The sequence below is a fragment of the Zalophus californianus genome, chromosome 4 (genome assembly GCF_009762305.2).
Source record: "Zalophus californianus isolate mZalCal1 chromosome 4, mZalCal1.pri.v2, whole genome shotgun sequence".
Lineage (NCBI taxonomy): Eukaryota > Metazoa > Chordata > Mammalia > Carnivora > Otariidae > Zalophus > Zalophus californianus.
Window position 1 is genome coordinate 151,653,389 of NC_045598.1, and position 17,065 is coordinate 151,670,453.

Genomic DNA, 17,065 nt, shown 5'->3' on the forward strand with positions numbered 1-17,065 from the left:
CTTCGTTTCCTCCTTTGCCCACATTTCTATTTCTCCACATTACCTCTTGGACTGTCAATGCCTTAGATTTGCCCATGGGGAGCTTGGTGGACGGCACCCAACACCGAAGAGCTGGATGCCTCTGACTTTGAGCTGTAACTCTCCAGGTCCCTAAATTTCTTTCTTTGAGATTTATTGCAGTGAAAGGTTACTAAGACACTAATTCTCAGAGTATGACTGTATTTTATTCTAGGTTCAAAAATTACCATGGCCTAGTATGTACATATCTATATCCATGTATCTTAAAGATTCACAACTTGTATGCAGTATAGACTTGAGTTTTAGATCAAAATGTATTTAATAGATATTTATTGTGTGTCTTCATGTACCAGGAATTAGAATACAGTGGTGAAAAAGACAGAAAGGTCCCTGGTCTCCTGGAGTGGGCATTCTAGGAGCAGAATAGTTCCATAATTCATTTACTCCGTAAGTCAGAGAAAATAGTGTTAGAAACTGGAAGAGAATAGGTATTTGCCATGGTCTGCAGTATACATACCGTAGACACTGAATTGAAAAAAATTTCCATCACAAAATATTTCTGATCAATTATTTCTATTCAGGAAATACATACTCCTTATTTTCTTCAAATTAGAAATTACTTTTTCTCTCTTTTCTTTGAGAAAGAGATAAATCTGTTGTTATTCAGTGTCTCTATCCAATTTCTCATCAAACTGCCCTATTTGTAGCTTCCGAACTTTAACACCCCTAAGCTGAAATGGAGCCTATAAAATGATTTAGGGGCTTAAACTGTGTGTGAGGTAGAAATGGTATTAAAGTGTTGCATTTTGGGGTTTATAGGGGTCTTCCTTCACCCTTTATTTTTATTATTTTTTTGAAGGGGGGTTTAGGGAGGGTGGGAAATACTCTCACTGCACATTACATTTATTGTCTCCTCTTTTAAAACACAATTTTCATGCAGTTGTGACTTACGACCAGTTCACAATGCTTGTAGGCATCTGTGAAGTTTGTGTATGTTTTAACAACTCTCAAAGCAGTTTCTTTCTACGGGTCTACTTCTCACAAGCAGAAAAGCTAAATTATGAGTCCCGCTGTTTCACCGATCTCTCGCCCGAAGAGTGAGAGTGGAGAGACAACATAGAGAAGAAAAGAGCGTGAAGGAGAGAGGGAGGGAGAAAACGAAGGAGCTCTGGAGCGCTGGTGCTCTGATTGCGGACCAGCAGATCCAGAGCGGCCACAGAGCGGAGCCACCGGCGCCCACTGGTCCCCGAAGCTGCCAATCGGGGCGTAATCCTGTAGGAATTTCTCCCGGGTTTAGCTGGGAGTCACACTGCCGCCTCCTCTCCCCTAGACGCCCGGAGGAGCTGGGGAGAAGCAGGCAAGGGAGGGAGGGAGGGAGCGGGAGGAGGAGAGGAGGAGGAGGAGGAGGAGGAGGAGGGGAAGGAGGAGGAGGACCGGGGGCGGGAGGCGGTGGCGGGAGAGGAGGAGGGGCACAGCCGCTGAGCCACTAGCCCGGCTCGGACGCGCTTCTCTCCAGATACTCCGGGAGCTCCAGCCGCGCGGATCGCGCGCCCTCACCGCTCTGCCCCCAAACTTCAGCTGCAGCTACATTCCAAGCCATCTAATTTATTCCTCAAAACCAGCAACTGAACCGCGGCACTGGGAAGGAGTCCGCGGAGGAGTAAAACATCCGCAGAGCAAGAAGAGCTCGAGAGAGCAGCCTTCCCGGAGCAACAACTCGGCTTCGGGAGTGCAGCCACCAACAAGTGAGAAGGCGCCGCATTCCCGGGGCGCAGCCGCGGGCGGCGGGAGCAGGCGCAGGAGGAGCCGGCGAGCACCCAGGAGCCGGGAGCCCCAGTGCCGGAGCCCCAGCGGCGGTCGTTGCGGCTGCTCTGGCCCGGATCTCTTTGCACCGGCTGCGCCGGGCGCTAGGCAGTAGGCTTCGTTTCGCCCTCGTTGCAAGCGGCAGCTGGGAGCAGCCGGTCCCGGAGGAATATGCAGCGCGCTTGGATCCTGCTCACCTTGGGCTTGGTGGCCTGCGTGTCGGCGGAGTCGGTGAGTGGACTCGGAGGGGGGAGCGCGAGCCGTTTCGGGTGCTCGCAGCCATGGGGAGTCCGCACTGCCCGCGGAGAATTGGGGAGCGCCGCCTGGGGGATCCCTTCCCCTCGAACTTGGCGCTCGGCCCCCGACAATCTACTGGGACAAATGCGCTCGCTCCCCCACCCCTTTCCCCCTTGCCTTTCCTTCCCGCAGAAAAGTGCGGCTCGCCGGAGTTGCCGCGAGGTCCCCGGGGATGAGGGCGCGAGAATCGCAGTTTTGTCTCACCGCAGAGGCCCCTGAAGTCACTCCCAACTTCTTCGCCGTCGCAGGGGTCTTGCGGCGTGGCCCGAGAAGGACCTAGGGAAAAGGGTGGCCAGAGCGGCCGGAGGAGGGCCAGCGAGGGAACCCGCCCCCTCCGCGCGCTCGGCGAGACCCAGGGACAACCTGGAAACTTTGGGGTCCCCTCCTCCACACACCATCCCCCACGCTAGCTAGCTTTCCTAGTCGATTGAATGCTGGTAGTGAGGAGATGGGGTCCCGATTTCAGAAACCTGAGAGTGTCCGGAGAGGAAAGTTTGCAAAAGTTCTTTTGTTTGATGTTCTCGGCGGCTGGGGCGAGGTAACAGACACTTCGTGGAAAGGCTGACTACCCCCTGAGGCCCAGTCCCGGGTACCGCGGGGGCGGGGGGCGTGCACGGAACGCGCCGGAAAATGCTGGGGCCCCGGCCCCTGGAATCCCAGTCCTGCGGCGCCCCTCTCCTGCCTGAGGGGCGCAGGGCGGCCCCGCGGGCCCTCAGGGGCAGGAGGACATGTTAATACGGGTTGCACTGGAGTGGAGCGTGCAGGGCGAGGCGGGGTGCGGGTGACGCCAAGCTCGGCCTCGGGTCGCCGGGCCCTTCGGGGACCGAGGCTTCTAGCTTGCCACGCTTGCCCTCGCGGGCCCTGGCAGGGGTGCTTCCGAGGCCCGGAGGAGTCCCTTCGCCCGCCGGGGCGGGCTCCGGGCACCCCGCCTCCCTTCCCAGCCGCGGCTGCGGGAACTTGGGTTCTCCTTCTTTGGGTTGCCTTTCTGAGGCTGGAGCTGGTTTTCCTGCACCGCCTAGTGAGCGCCCTCTGAAGGGAACTGCCTCCTGGGCTTCTTGTCCGTGGCGGCCCCTACCTGGGCGCCCCGAGCTTTGCATGGCTAGGTGGAAGCCCAGCACTCCGGGTTCTGTCTGCAGCCTCGGCACCTTCTGGAGCTTCGGTTAGGGAGCGCAGCCGTTTCTGGCCCTTCTGGTTGCCATATCTCCTCCCTTTGCCACCTCCTGACTTGCCCAGGGGTGGTTTTGTGAGTTTTCCCCACTCGCCTTTGGAATATTACTTCCCTTCCCCTTCTTTCCCCCTACCCCATTTTTTTGGAGTTGAGGCAGTTTAGGAGTGGAAAACCTCTTAGGCACTGAGCAGCAGATGGACATTTTTCATCCGTGTGGGAGCCTCTGTGTGTGCTAGCAGGTCCCCCAACGTTCCTTGAGATTGAAGAGCGGGTAGAATTGTACACTGCACAGCATAGATGAGTATTTGGGTGCTTGGGCCGTAAAATAGAACTCCGAGCCTTATCAGTAGTTCTCTTTGGCAAATGATCGGTTTCTCCGTTGGGACTGGTAATCTCCCAGCCAGTTATGAACTTTGGCTCATTGTCCACAGAAAGGGAGAGATTCTCTGTTTATTTCAGAAAAAACATGATTGCTCATCTTGTTGCAAAACAGGGGCAAAGGGAGAACTCCCTCTAAAGGTTTTGAAGAGAAGCCTGCATGAAAGGCTGTACAGGGTTAAGGAAGTTCTTTTATCGCTGAGTCTTGTTGAGGATTTGCTAGGAAGTGTTACTGTTTGGGGTTTCTCCAGAATGTCTCTATCTTCTGGCTCTCCGGAGTTTTGCATAAATCTGACAGTGCTCTTTAAGGAAGCTTTTTGCCTGAACTACTCTCCTCTCTGGTGACACCTTTCCCCTGAACTCTGTCTTTGCGGTTCTAATATTTCTCATTTCTGACCAGGTTTAGATGCTTTCACAGCGAGCTCCTTCACTGTGGTAGATACTCTCTTCAGTAATTGGAATATCATCCAAAAGGGTGATTAGATATTTTTAAAATGTCAATTTGGACACTTTAGCAGTGTTTTGTTAGGCTGTTTCAAAGCCCAGGATGGCCACTAGTCCATTTAAATTACTTTTTGGCTCCATTTGATGGCTAGCAGCCTCAACTATGTGAAGTTGAAAGACTTCATTTTTCAACATTTAGCTGTTATAGCACGTTATTTCCAGGACCTCTTATTTTAATGTGAAAACGACAGCTGTTTCCTGGGAGTTAGAAGTAGTGGTCTCCCTCTGCCCCTCTTCCCTCTCGTGCTCAAGGAAAAAAAAAAAAAAAAAAGAAGTAGTGGTTGTCCGAGCTCAGAGTCTGTGTTTAAGAGGAAAGGAAAAATTTCTGCAGTTAGTGAATTCTTGAGTGTTACACTAAGCACAAAGGAAGGTGTGTGTGTGTGGGGGGGGGCGCGGCACAGAGGTTCTTGGGAACGAAGGCTCCAAGCTGACTGTGAAAAGAAACTGGTGGCCCTTCCTTTCTGGATGCTGGAGAGAGCAGGGACTGTTCATGGTCATGCATTCATACTTTCCACCAGCAGGTTAAGGCTTTCACTGCGGGAACACCATGCGAGGGGAAGGACTGACTGCGTGTGGAGGTAGTGATATGCTGCTGTTTTTCTATCCATTTTTTTTAAACGTGACTGTTTAGCTTTAGGAATAATACATTGCACAGTGCTCTAAACACATAATTTGAACTGGAAATATGTTTAAGAAAAGGGAGTGTTTTGAACTAAGGGAATTTTATACACACGTTTCAATATGTGTAAATTAAAAGAAACTGTCAAGTCATTTGGACTCATGGGTTACCTCTCAGTGCATTATGAAAGGCAGGCTTTGGAAAGTTTGCATTAGAAAGAAAAATAAGGGGCGCTTAGGGGGCTTAGTCAGTTAAGCATCTGCCTTCAGCCCAGGTCATGATCCTGGAGTCCCAGGATTGAGCTCCATGTCAGGCTTCCTGCTCAGCGGGGAGTCTACTTCTCCCTCTCACTCTGCCCCTCCCCCTGCTCCTTCCCTCTCTCATTCTCTCTCTCAAATAAATAAATACAATCTTTTTTAAAAGAAGAAAGAAAAATGAAATTGGGACCACATAACCTTTTTCAGTTCCGTAAAAAAATATATTTTGGCTGTGCTGGTAATGAAATAAATTACTTTTGCTAGGGAATTTTATAAAAACCTCGGCCGTTTCTCTCTTAGTTGGATATTAGCAGTACGTAGACATCATTTAGGAAAGAAAAATACTGTAAGATCAGGCTTGCAAAAGACGGATGTCCTAAAAGGAATTAGAGTATGCCCTCTGATTCCTACTTCTGGGACCTGGTACATCTAATTTTGAAGGACTGTGTAACATGCTTACTCACATGGCCCCTTGAATAATCATGAGTTTGGAAAGGATTTAAAAAGATCACCAAATTTTTTCCCGGGCAGGACTGATTCTCAGCTCTCCAGAAGTTCCCAGAGACCTGACCGGTCAGCCGCAGGTGGCCCGGAGTCTTCTCAGGTTGGCAAAGCCCTGAGGCTGAGCCAGCCACACAGAACACAGACAGTTCTGTCATTAAGGTTTATAGGGAGTCTGGTCAAGCCACTGTGTTCCTGGCATGTCGGCTGGCAGTGACCCAATAGACGGTGTGAGGAATGTCCTCCGAGTTTAGTTTCTCACAGCACTGTCCCTTTTCCATTGCCAAAAATCAAACTAAATACTCTCACCCATCATTTTCTTCTCACCATGGAAGAAGACCTGCCATTTCTACCACCATCAACAGTACATTCCGGTATCTCAGAATCACCCGATTCTTTCATGGAGCAGAAGCCAAAATAAAGTTTTAGAGAGAGAAAAAAAGCAAGAAGTGATGAAGAAGAGCCTTTGCTGAAAATAAGCTACTCTTGTTTACCTTTTTTAGTCAGTTGGACCAGTACCATCATCTTAATTCTAATCTTTTGGAGTTGAATGTTGATGACATCCTTGACTCATTCTGCTTTGTTGACTTCCACGTTCAATGGACTGCTAACTCCACCTACGTGTGGTTCATTCCACAAATACACTTCGGCACCTACTATGTGCCTGGGATAAAGCATTGAGCAAACTGGGCTTAACTCCTCTGTGTTCTTGCAGCTCACATTCTAGTGATCTAGGTAGCTTTCCCTGTCAGTTTTGTCTTTCTTGGGACCTGTGCCCTTTCTTGAGACCTGTGCTTTGTAGTTGCTCTTCCTGGTCCAGATGTTCACCTACTGTTTGATTTGTCCTGTACCATTCTGATGGTGTTCCCATGGTCCGCAGACCTCCGTGTTTCTTGTTACGTGGCATGGAGTCTAAATATCTCTGCCGGATTTGTAAAATGCTCATCATATTGCTCCTTCCTACTTACCCCCCTTTGATCACTCCCCACCATGTCTTCTGGCACTGGCCCACTGCTCTCACTCTCATGAACACTCCTGAGACATAGCCACCTCTTTAGTGTTTCTCCTTTAACATTCTGTTGATGCAGACCCAAGCTCTGGATGGTCTTTCATGTTGGAGCCCTTGTTTTTTATCTTTCTGTAAATGGTACAGCAGATGAATGATAAGAATCATGAGAAGTGTGTGAAAATACAGATCTCGGGGCTTCATCTCAGACCAGCATAATCAGTGGCCTGGAAGGGGGTGGGGTGATCTGTATTTTTATGAAGCATCTCAGATAATTCTAATGAATCAGCCACATTTGGGAACCGTTGGTCTGGGTCACATATTATACCCCTTCTTTATATGCCATTTTGTGTTAGCTGGTGGGCAGTAGGTAGCTGTGTGACCTTGGGGGCCACAGGAGAATGCAGAGGGCTTTGGCATGGGAAGTGGACAAGCCGGATTCAGATGCTGGTACTTTGCCACTTAATATGGTAGCACTTGGACAAGATACTAAAACTCCCAAGTCACTTGAAAAAATGCATATGTACATGTGTATAATTTGGACCTGAATGCCTTTATAACATGATTACTGTGAGCATATAATAAGGGAGCATAGGAATGGTGCTTGAGGCATAGAAGGTACTAAGTGGTTTTCTTCTTTCTTGGCCTCTCTTTCCTTGCCTATGAAATGAGGGAACTGTATAAGATGTTCTTAAGTCCTCTGACATTCTAAGAGGGCAATTTTCTCTTCCATTGAGATTGGTGCCATGTGAGGGGAGGGCCCTTATTTCTACACCTTTGACACCTGCGCAGTGCTGAGCTTGGTAAACACCTGTTGATGATCCATGTTTAAGTGCTGGGGCCAGTGGCTAGGGCAGTCTGGATCGGCCGGTTCTGCTGAAGCTCAGCTTTGCTCGCAAGCAGTGTGGTCTGGGATCCACTGAATCCACCAACCCCGGGGGTGTACCTGGGCTAGTTTGCCAGTTTTGACTTGATAGACCTCAGTTTCATCAACATTGCTGTGTTGGTGGGAAGAATAAACAAGACATTGAAGTCAAGTCCTGCCATCATTGGTTACCTCCATGCTTCCTCCCGTGTGCTTCCATTGAGGTTCCAGCACACCGGAAGGAGAGAATATTGTCTGTATCAGATGCTGGAGTGCCACTGCTCACCTAGAAGGAGGTGGCAGGGGTGGTGAGGGAATGTTGGGGAGTGGGGAGCAGAGAGAGAGTCTTCTTTTTTTTTTAAGGGTAGAAATGTGTGAAATTTCTCCTTTTAGCAATTTGAGCTTTGGCTCTTACTATTAAAAATCTCTGCGTTTTGACAAGTCTGTTTCTGGGGCCACGTTAGTTTTAGCAACAAGGCTAGAGGGGTGACTGCCTCTGAATAGGAAAGAACACTGTGGAAATAGAATTGTGAATGTCTGTTTTTCTTGGGTATCTCAAAGAATTGGTAGGACTGGGAGAAGGGGAGAAACTGTCAAGTCTTTGGAGATTTCCCATTTGAATTTCGTATTAGCAGAGAGAGGCCAACTGGTATGTAGTCGATGCTGTGAGAGCCAGCTTATGGTCTTGGACTCCAAGACCATAAGCTATGGAAAATGTTGTTAAAGACAAGATAGGTTTTCACATTTTTTCCCTCTACTGTTGAATCTGTTTTGTCAAAAATGTCACAGAGATGCAGTAAATGCACCTTTTACAAAGCATTTGGATTTTTTTTTCTTTTATGATTATACAGGTATGTTAAATACCAGTAGGACTGATATTTAAGGAGTATGTGCAATTAATAGAGTTTGGTCTCATGATAAGAACGACATGTAGAATGAGATATCCAGTTATTAAGGGAAAATAATTTATTTCAAGTTCTTACCAAGAAAGAGTATAAGTTAAATATGTAGCTTCATGTGATATATTATTAAATATAAAGGCAGTAAAAATAAATGTACAATTTTTAGGGCAAAAGTGAGGCTTTACATATTTTAATCTCTGTGGGATGTCAGGTTCCCCATTTATAAAATGATGGAGTGAACTAGAAGAATTTTCTGTCTTTAATATTTAGTTTTTCCATATGCTTCAGGGTAAGATTGGAGAAATGTTGAGATTAACCTAATCAATAAGTAATTATTAAGCTCCTGCCAAATACTATTTTATTTATTGAAGCAGGGAATTCATTCACATTACTGAAAGGTAAGTCATTTCTAATAGCTGATGGTAATCTGTTAACTTGAACTGAGTACTCATCATGTACTGAGATTACATACATTGCTCTGAATGTTCATGATCTAATGTCTAGTGTTTTCTCATATGTTTTCTGATATCAGCCGGTGTAGCATCGAGACCAGTGGATGTGATGGAACTCACTTTCTTTCTAGACAGAAGACACCATGCCTTGTTGATGTAATTTGAAGGGCTTTTTAAGGCCTAAGTCACCGAGGGGCCTCAGGCTCCTCATTTGGTTTCTGGCCTAGGCATCCCATTTGCAGAGAGGGGCCTTTAGCTGGTGCCTTCCCTTTGGCTCATCTCTGTTAGCACTGGAGCTGGTGTAAGTGCTGTGGACACCACAAGCAAGAATCTAAATGAGTAGGCAATATGGTAGACTGGCTCAGAGTCTGATCATTGGAGGTGGTTTTGAATCCCCTTTACCGTTTCACGACTTGGGCAGCTTTCTTGATCACTCTGTGCTCCGTTTTCTCCTCAGTAAAATGGAATATTCTAAACAAGGTTTTCGGGATTATGTGAGACAGAATAGGTAGAAGCTTTTCACACAGTGGCGTATCCATGCTTTATGTCCTGTGTCAGGTACTATTTATTCTGATGCGTGGTTTTCTGTCTCCTTAAAGAGTGGGGGCTCTGTACGCTACAGGGCTTATCTGATTAGCTCCAACTCAGAGAGTGGCCTAGGATTTGCAGGATTGAGCCTGCTCTTTTACAGCTTCTTCTCTTTCCTGATTTGGGGAGGCCTAGCTCTGTGTTCAGATATTGGGGATATGTTTGTATTCACCTTTTCTCTAAATGTGGGTGATGTGGGCGGATATGTCATTGGTTGTTGCTGAAAGGTTCCTTACTGGGACCAGATGAATCTATGAGTGTTAAGATATGAAAAGCCCATTTTTTCCCAGTAATTTTACCTCTTCAAATCTATCCAAAGGAAATAACCATAGCTGGGTAAATGTGTTTATTGAATATTTACTTATAATAGTTTAAAAAAAATGGAAACAACCTGTGTGTACAATAATAGAAGATTGGTTAAAGATTCTAAATTATACATTAAACACCATATAGCCATTAAAAATGTATTTGAAGAATGTTTATAACTGGGAAACTTTATAATAGAAAGTCTGATATAAAACTATATAGTGAAACTAAGGTTATATTAAATAAATTTTTATATATGTATACATAGACCTATAATGTGATAAAATTGCATAGAACTATATATACCCATACACACGGGCACAAAGGAGTACAAATAAAACTGAGTAACTGAATAAGATTGGTGAATGGTATCAGTGTCAATATCCTTGTTGAGATATTTACTATCGTTTTATAAAATGTTACCATTGGGGAAAACTGGATAAAGGGTAGAAGAGATCTCTTTGTATTACTTCTTATAACTGCATGTGAATCTACAATTATGTCAACAAAAAATTCAATTAAAAAAAACGGCACCAGACCTAGAGGGGTTTGCAAATACCTTCTGCTGATCCTTGAAGGAACGATTGTTGTTACAGAGCTTAGAGAATGATAGAATCTGTTCTTTTTCATTTTATGAGGTTAACATTACTCTATGTGAAAGTTGGACAAGGAGGGTGCAGGAAACAACCATAGGCCAGCTTCACTTATGATGCCAAAATTTTAAGTATAATATTCTCATTAAATTTAATATTCTCAAACTGAAAACAGCTGCTTATTAAAAGAATCATGATGAATTCAAGTAGAGTTTATCCAAGGCATGCTTCAACATCAGAAGAGCAATGCAGTTAACAGTTTAAGGGAGATAATATGATCTTCTCAATAGATGCAGAAAATACATAATAAAAGACTATAAAAATGTTAATACAAGGGTCTCTAATTTCTGGCTAACTCAAAGGTTTACTATATTAAGGTTAGTACATCTGTGCTGATGGCTCAATTCACTTGCCATGTTTAGGAACCAAAAGATCACTGTTTACTGAGTTGTTAGGCAACAGTCTCTAGTTGCCTGGGTGACAGGTGTGTGACAGTGCAGTAAAGTATGGGTCATAACATATATAGATTTTAATCCATATGAACGTGGCATTGCCGAGATTCAGTGTCGTGCTCTCCCAAATTGAGATGACACAGGAGATGATCTTGAGGGTCTTGGAATCAGGCATATTGGGGTTTGGTTTTCGGTATTAACCACCTGAAATCCACATGACCTTGGGGAAGTTTCTTATCATTTCTGAGCTTGTTTTTTTCAGTGTAACACTGGGGATTATAGTATTTTGCCTTTTTGGTTATTTTGAAGATTAGCTTCAATAATGAATGAAAACTTCTAACACAAAAACCTGACCCATAGTAGGTGTTTTAAGCACATTTGATTCTCTTTCTTTTTAGCTTTCAATTTTGTAATTCTGGAATATATTTTACGTGCATAAATATGTGTGCATATGTTTTTTTGTTTCTCATTTGCAGTCTCACCCTTGACACCAAGGGACATATATTTTCACAATTTTATGACCAGTTTATTTTTTACCAGGCAGGGTGTGATGCTGAATTATACTTTTTCTTTCTGCCATCATCTGTTTCCTGAATTACATTCAGCTAAAACTCAAAATAGATTTGTTCACAAGTTGGAAATTCAGTTAAGACTTGAAAATCTAACAGAACTTGGAAATATAATTGCCAAATGCTTAAAGAAGGTCCACATTGCAATCTTATGTTGTAAACACTGATTTCTCTGTTAGGTTTGCTGATGAGTTAAAATCTTAACCTTATTTCTGTCCCACTTCTGAACTCATTTAGATAAGAGTGGTGAGTATTTTTATTTTATTATTCACGTATCCTCCTGCTTTTTGTAAAGTTCACATTAGGCCAGTGCACTTTTTTTTAAAATAAAGATTATATTTATTTATTTGACAGAGAGAGACACAGTGAGAGAGGGAACACAAGCAGGGGGAGTGGGAGAGGGAGAAGCAGGCTTCCCGCTGAGCAGGGAACCCAACGTGGGGCCGGATCCCAGGACCCTGGATCATGACCCGAGCCACAGGTAGACACCCCATGACTGAGCCACCCAGGCGCCCCAGGCCAGTGCACTTTTATGAAAGATGTACATTAGTACTTGTTTTCACTAACCGGAAGATATCTAAAGAAAATTTTTGCTTTTATGAAAAAAAAAAGGCAAGAAGTGAAAATAGTGTTCAGTGTTTGTTTTGCAATGAGCTGTTGTGGAGGCAGCATGCACCCTAAGCATCAAGAGCGGCCCCACCAAGCTCCTTCCCAAATAACTACACTTCAACATCCCAGCATCAAGCCACCATAGCTTTGAACTATGTGAATATCTGTGCTTTATCTTGATTTATTTTGTGCATCCATTAGCAAAATGTGTCCTAATGTATCAGAGAAACCTAAAAGAGGTTATTTTTTTGGGTCTGAGAAGGCCCAAAAGTTTTTCCATGTAAATTACTGGTAATGGCTTCTTTGCCTTCTGCCATTTTGGTTTATGAAAGGTTTCATGGGAACCGTCTACTTTCAGGTAGCAGGGGGAAGCTGCATTAGGTTTGATTTGATTTTGTCATTGTGCCACTTGGTTATTGAATGAGGTTTTATGTTTGGTACGTCAGTCAGTTAAGATTTAACTCACCTTACGGCACATCAACCAAGGGCAAAGCTCTTTGCTGGTCTTGCAAGTTACAAAAAGAAATTATGACATGATGGCCTGCCTTCAAGCAGCTATCACCTACCTTTTGATTATTTAGAGTAGTTGAAGATGGGTTGGGTCTATAGGTTATACATGCATTATATGTAAAATATGCCTCAGTTGGTTTTTATCTGAATCTAGTTAGACATACCTAAGCAATCAAAACTGCCAAAGAACTACATCTGCAGCTGAGAAGAAGAACCCCTTGTAGAAGAGAAGTCACTGCTTTCCCAGCAAAGCAGAGCCAAAACCTCTGAAGTAGCTTGGTGTGTTGAAGAAAAAGCAGAATTCTCTTGAGGACCTGAGGACACTTGTTTTTCAAATTTTTTTCTTTCCTCACGTGTTTTCCAAGGAAAGACTTTTGAGTATTAAAACGCACGAAAGACACAACGAGTAAGAAATTGTTTAGAACCTGAATAATTTATTGATGTTTATATCTGAGGAGAAAGAAACCTTACATTTCATCCAGTCTGATTCTCCATACTCTATAAACTTTGGGCCCTGAAAGGCGGGAGCTAGACCTTATGTGTCTGGCTAAGATCAATAGTCTTAGCTGATGAAGGAAAGAGGTATAAAAGTGTTGGGATGATTTTCCTTGTATTCTTTAGGATTCTGCTTTTTCATTATGTAACAATGGATTTTAGAGCCGGGATTGACTTTTAAGAGGAAACACATCTAGAGAGGTTAAGTGATTTGTCCAGGATCACGTAATTAGTTAGTGGTAGAGTTATAATGTTGGGCTTAGGCCATCAGTGATTTTTTAGTAGTTTTTTCTTACCATAAAACATTCCCTTTCTGGCTCCTTCTTCTTCCTCATTCCTCACATTAATGATTAGCACCTGCTATACCTACTCCTGGCCCGTGTTTGACACGTGAATGAAATAGCAAATGGAACATACGTTATATCTTATATGCTCTGCATCAGTGTGGTTAATGTGTTCTGTGCAAGATGAATAATTTAAAATGATGTTTAGATAATTTCTCAATTTGCAGCAAAAATTGTGCTCCGGCAGACTCTGTTATTATCTGTGACCCTTCTGGATAATTAGGGGAGGAGAGCAGAAAGCCCTGGGATTTGGAGAGACCAGGGGCTGAAGTCCAGTTGATTTGCAAATCATAGGAAGATTGTGGAGACTTGCAGACAGAAAAGGAGTTGAAAGGTTCCTGGAGATAAGAATCAAAACTGGAAGTAAAGTTCTCGTGAATTAATATCACATTTTATGGGATAAAAAAAAAAGTACCACATTTTATGAGGGGAAAAAGAGCATTCCTTAGAGGTTTATACTAAAAATAAACAGGTCAGTGCCTTCCAGGAAAAGGGGGGTGGAGGTACTTCTGGTCCAGGTAGAAGCTTTAGTTCCTTTTGCTGGTTTTGGATGTAGGGTCGTCTTTTCCCCCAACATTTTTCTCTTGAATACTTCTTTGGTAAATCCGAGCATAATAACGCAAATATATTTGCATCCTAGTTTTACAGAAAATAAGTCTGTGGGGTGATGTTTTTAAGAAATGCATTTTATTAAAGGACACTGACATTGAAAATTACTATGCAGATGTCCTACTGTGTACTTAGAACTGTGATGGGCACTTTCCATTCTTATCTAAAATTGTCTCACAGCTGCCTGGCGGTGTCACTTGCCACGACTGCATTTTAGGTGACCTAGCAGAAGATAGGTCCTTGGGTTGGTTGGTTTGTTGTTGTTGTTGTTGTTGTTGTTTTAAGCTTTAAATAGACGTGACAGGATACTGTCATCTTTCAAGAGAGCAGTGAAAGTGTTTAAATGTATAATCCCTTTTTAATACGGTCTAATGGGTACAGCTCCTAACAGGGAAGTGTCAGACCCTTCCTTTGCGTTGGTTGGCCACATATTCTAGGTCACCCATGTTCTGATTCCTTTCCCAACATGGAGCCTGTTACTTCGTGGGCTTCTCTCCACAAACTTGTGTCTGGTAATGCGGAAACCAATCGGTGGAATTCATGGGGTCTCTTTAAATTCCCAGCTCTGCTGGTGGCTGGCTGTGTGACCTTGGGCAGGTGTCTTAGTCTCTCTCTGCCTCAGTTTTCTCATCTGTAAAAAGGAGATTAGTCACAGTAGCCACCTCCCGGTGATGCTGTGAGGATTAATGAGTTCCTGCTTGTCCAGCATTTAGAAGCATGCTCGGTGCAGAGTCAGCACTGCTTCCGTATTGACACTGATTGAAATGGACGGCTGATTCGATGTGCTGATCAAAGAAGAAAGGACCCTCTTTGAAGGTTCTGAACCTGAGACTAAGAAAAATGACCAGATGGGAAAGACAGAGCGATGGGGAAAAAAAGGGGGAGGCCGAATTCTTTCCTCTTTTTTTCTTTTCTTGCTGTTTCTGTTGTGTTTTGGTGGCGAAGGTGGTTTAGCCTCTCTAGTGCTTAGCTCTGGAGAGTGAGGGGCATGTTCTAGATCACTGACTCTCACCCCTTCCTGCACATTAAATTCATCTGGGGTACTTGGAAAAGGTGTGGGCCCCTGAGCCCCAGCCAGAACCAGTTAAATCAGACTGGGGTGGGGAAGGGCCAGGTGGCTTTATATAAAAGCTCCCCAGGTGATTCTAGCTTCCAGAAGTTTTGAGAACCAGGGCTCTGGGTGCCTTCTGGGTCCCCTCAGCTTAGAGGGAAGTCTAGTGGGTAAGGTTTTGTCTTGTTAAACCACGTTCCCTACTGCTTGTGACCAAACCCCGTGGAATGCAGTGGCTTCCCGGGGAGAGCCTCCCGCCCCAGTCTAGAGCCCTGTGGAAGTGAACATGCTTGCTCCCAGGCTATTCCTTTTCTCCCTTCCTTCTCTTTTTCTGTTGGCTCATGCTTTCCTGATAATTAACATTGGTGGGTTACGATACATGCTCTTTACACAAAAGATTATATATGTATAAATGAAGTCTGTCTGAGGATGTCTTAGAAAAAATGGAAACATTTCTCTTTCCTTTCAGAAACTTTCCTCAGTGGAACAAAGGATGCTTGTCCCCTTGGCCTGGTTGCAGAAAAGCATGTTTGGTCAGCTTATTAGATTTGCCTGAGTTCATGCTTTGAACGGAGAGATTGTGTTTTACTGATTGGGAATGTGTCCTAGAACTTGTCCAAAGTTACTGATCATGTATAAGCCCTACACACGTGTCTTAATGATGGTCTTTTTCTTCAGTTTATCCTTTATTACTGCAGCTCAGCTACTTGGACCTTGTTCAAGTTGAATTAATTCCATGGAACTCTGCTGTTTCCGGGGTTGAAGTAGGGAAGAGCGAGTGCTTTAGGCTATCCTGTGAATAAGACGTCGGAGTTGTCTTTAGTCCTTGCTTAAGTGAAAAAGCAGCAGTCCATTATCTAATCTATTCATAGTTTACTTTGTTCTGGTATCTAATTTGGGAGCATGTTTGCCCTCACTCAATTCTGAAACACAATTTTCCATCCCTTGAATAAAAGGGGCTATCTTTAATTGACTCGGGAAGAAAAAAAAATCAAAAAACCTTGTTTAAGAATTCTAGAGTTTTCAAAGCTTTTAAAAGTTGCTCTGCAGGATAACATTAAAGTGCTGACCCTTTAGAAACTACTGCTCAACATGTATCTGTCCCACAATAGAGTTGGATTATTCTGAGCAAGGCTTTAAAATGAACCATTGCTATAATTCATATACTTTTAAACCTAGTAAGTCTTAGGTTGTATCTAGAATAAAATTCAACATCGCTGTTTCTGTTTTAATTTGGCAACAACAGGGTTAAATGTGTCTCTTCAAAGTATGAAGCGTGCATGTATACTACTCTTAGAAATTAAGGGAGTGGACATGTGAATTCTACCCTCCCCCTCTTAGCGTGTCCCTGATACATAGATGTTCCAGAGCATTGATATAATACAATTTGCACATGGAAGTGTTTGTTCTCAGTGGAAATGAAGTCTGTTAGAGTTGTTAACCCTAGCATTAGGTCAGGTCTCTCCATATGAATGGACCAGCAGTATCTGCATCACCTAGGAACTTGTTAGAAATGTAGGTTCTGGGCCTGACCCCAGACCAACCGAATCTGAAATCTGGGGATAGGGCCCAGCAGTCATCTTTTAAAAACCCTCCAGGTGACTCTATTGCGTGCTGGAGATGGAGAGCTGCTGAGAGGGGTTCTCATCCTGCTGTTGCAGACACTATTGGATGGGAGCTCCTGGTTGTGGGGCCCAGGTAGCAGTAGGTTTTTGGTGTTTTTCAAGCTGCCTTGGTGATTCTGACGTGCAGCCATGCTTACAGGCCATTGCTTTAGGGCCTCGCTTCTCAAAATGTGGACACTGGACCAGCGTGAGCATCACCTGGGAGCTGGTTAGAAATGCAGAATCTCAACCCCACTTGATCCTCCTGAAATGTGATTTGCATTTTGACAAGACTCCTAGTGACTCATAATCACATTAAAGTTGGTGAAACAATATAGAAATAGTGAATTTCCTTTATAGAAGTCAGTTCTAGAATGCCCTTAATGTAAAAGTTTTGGGAGGAGGCCGCACAGCTGTTTTGTTCGGCTGCTGCCTGGGGTGGACTCCGGGAAGCTGGAAAGGGAGGAAAGGGTTGGCATGGTAGCTATGGCTAGAAGGACCCAGGACTGGGGTAGATGTAACAAGACCCCGTAAGGCATAATCGAGTGAGTTAAGATATTCCCAG

The 17,065-nt window shown here is 44.2% G+C and overlaps 1 protein-coding gene across 1 annotated transcript in view; it reads left to right on the top strand.

The window, feature by feature from the left end:
* Nucleotides 1-1,434: 1,434 nt before the first annotated feature.
* Nucleotides 1,435-17,065, top strand: part of SDC2 (syndecan 2) — a 96,835-nt gene continuing 81,204 nt past the window's right edge. Inside the window, exon 1 of the mRNA XM_027582134.2 lies at nucleotides 1,435-2,052. Coding sequence (XP_027437935.1) covers nucleotides 1,993-2,052 — 60 coding nt within the window. The 5' untranslated portion in view covers nucleotides 1,435-1,992. The remainder of the gene's footprint in view (nucleotides 2,053-17,065) is intronic.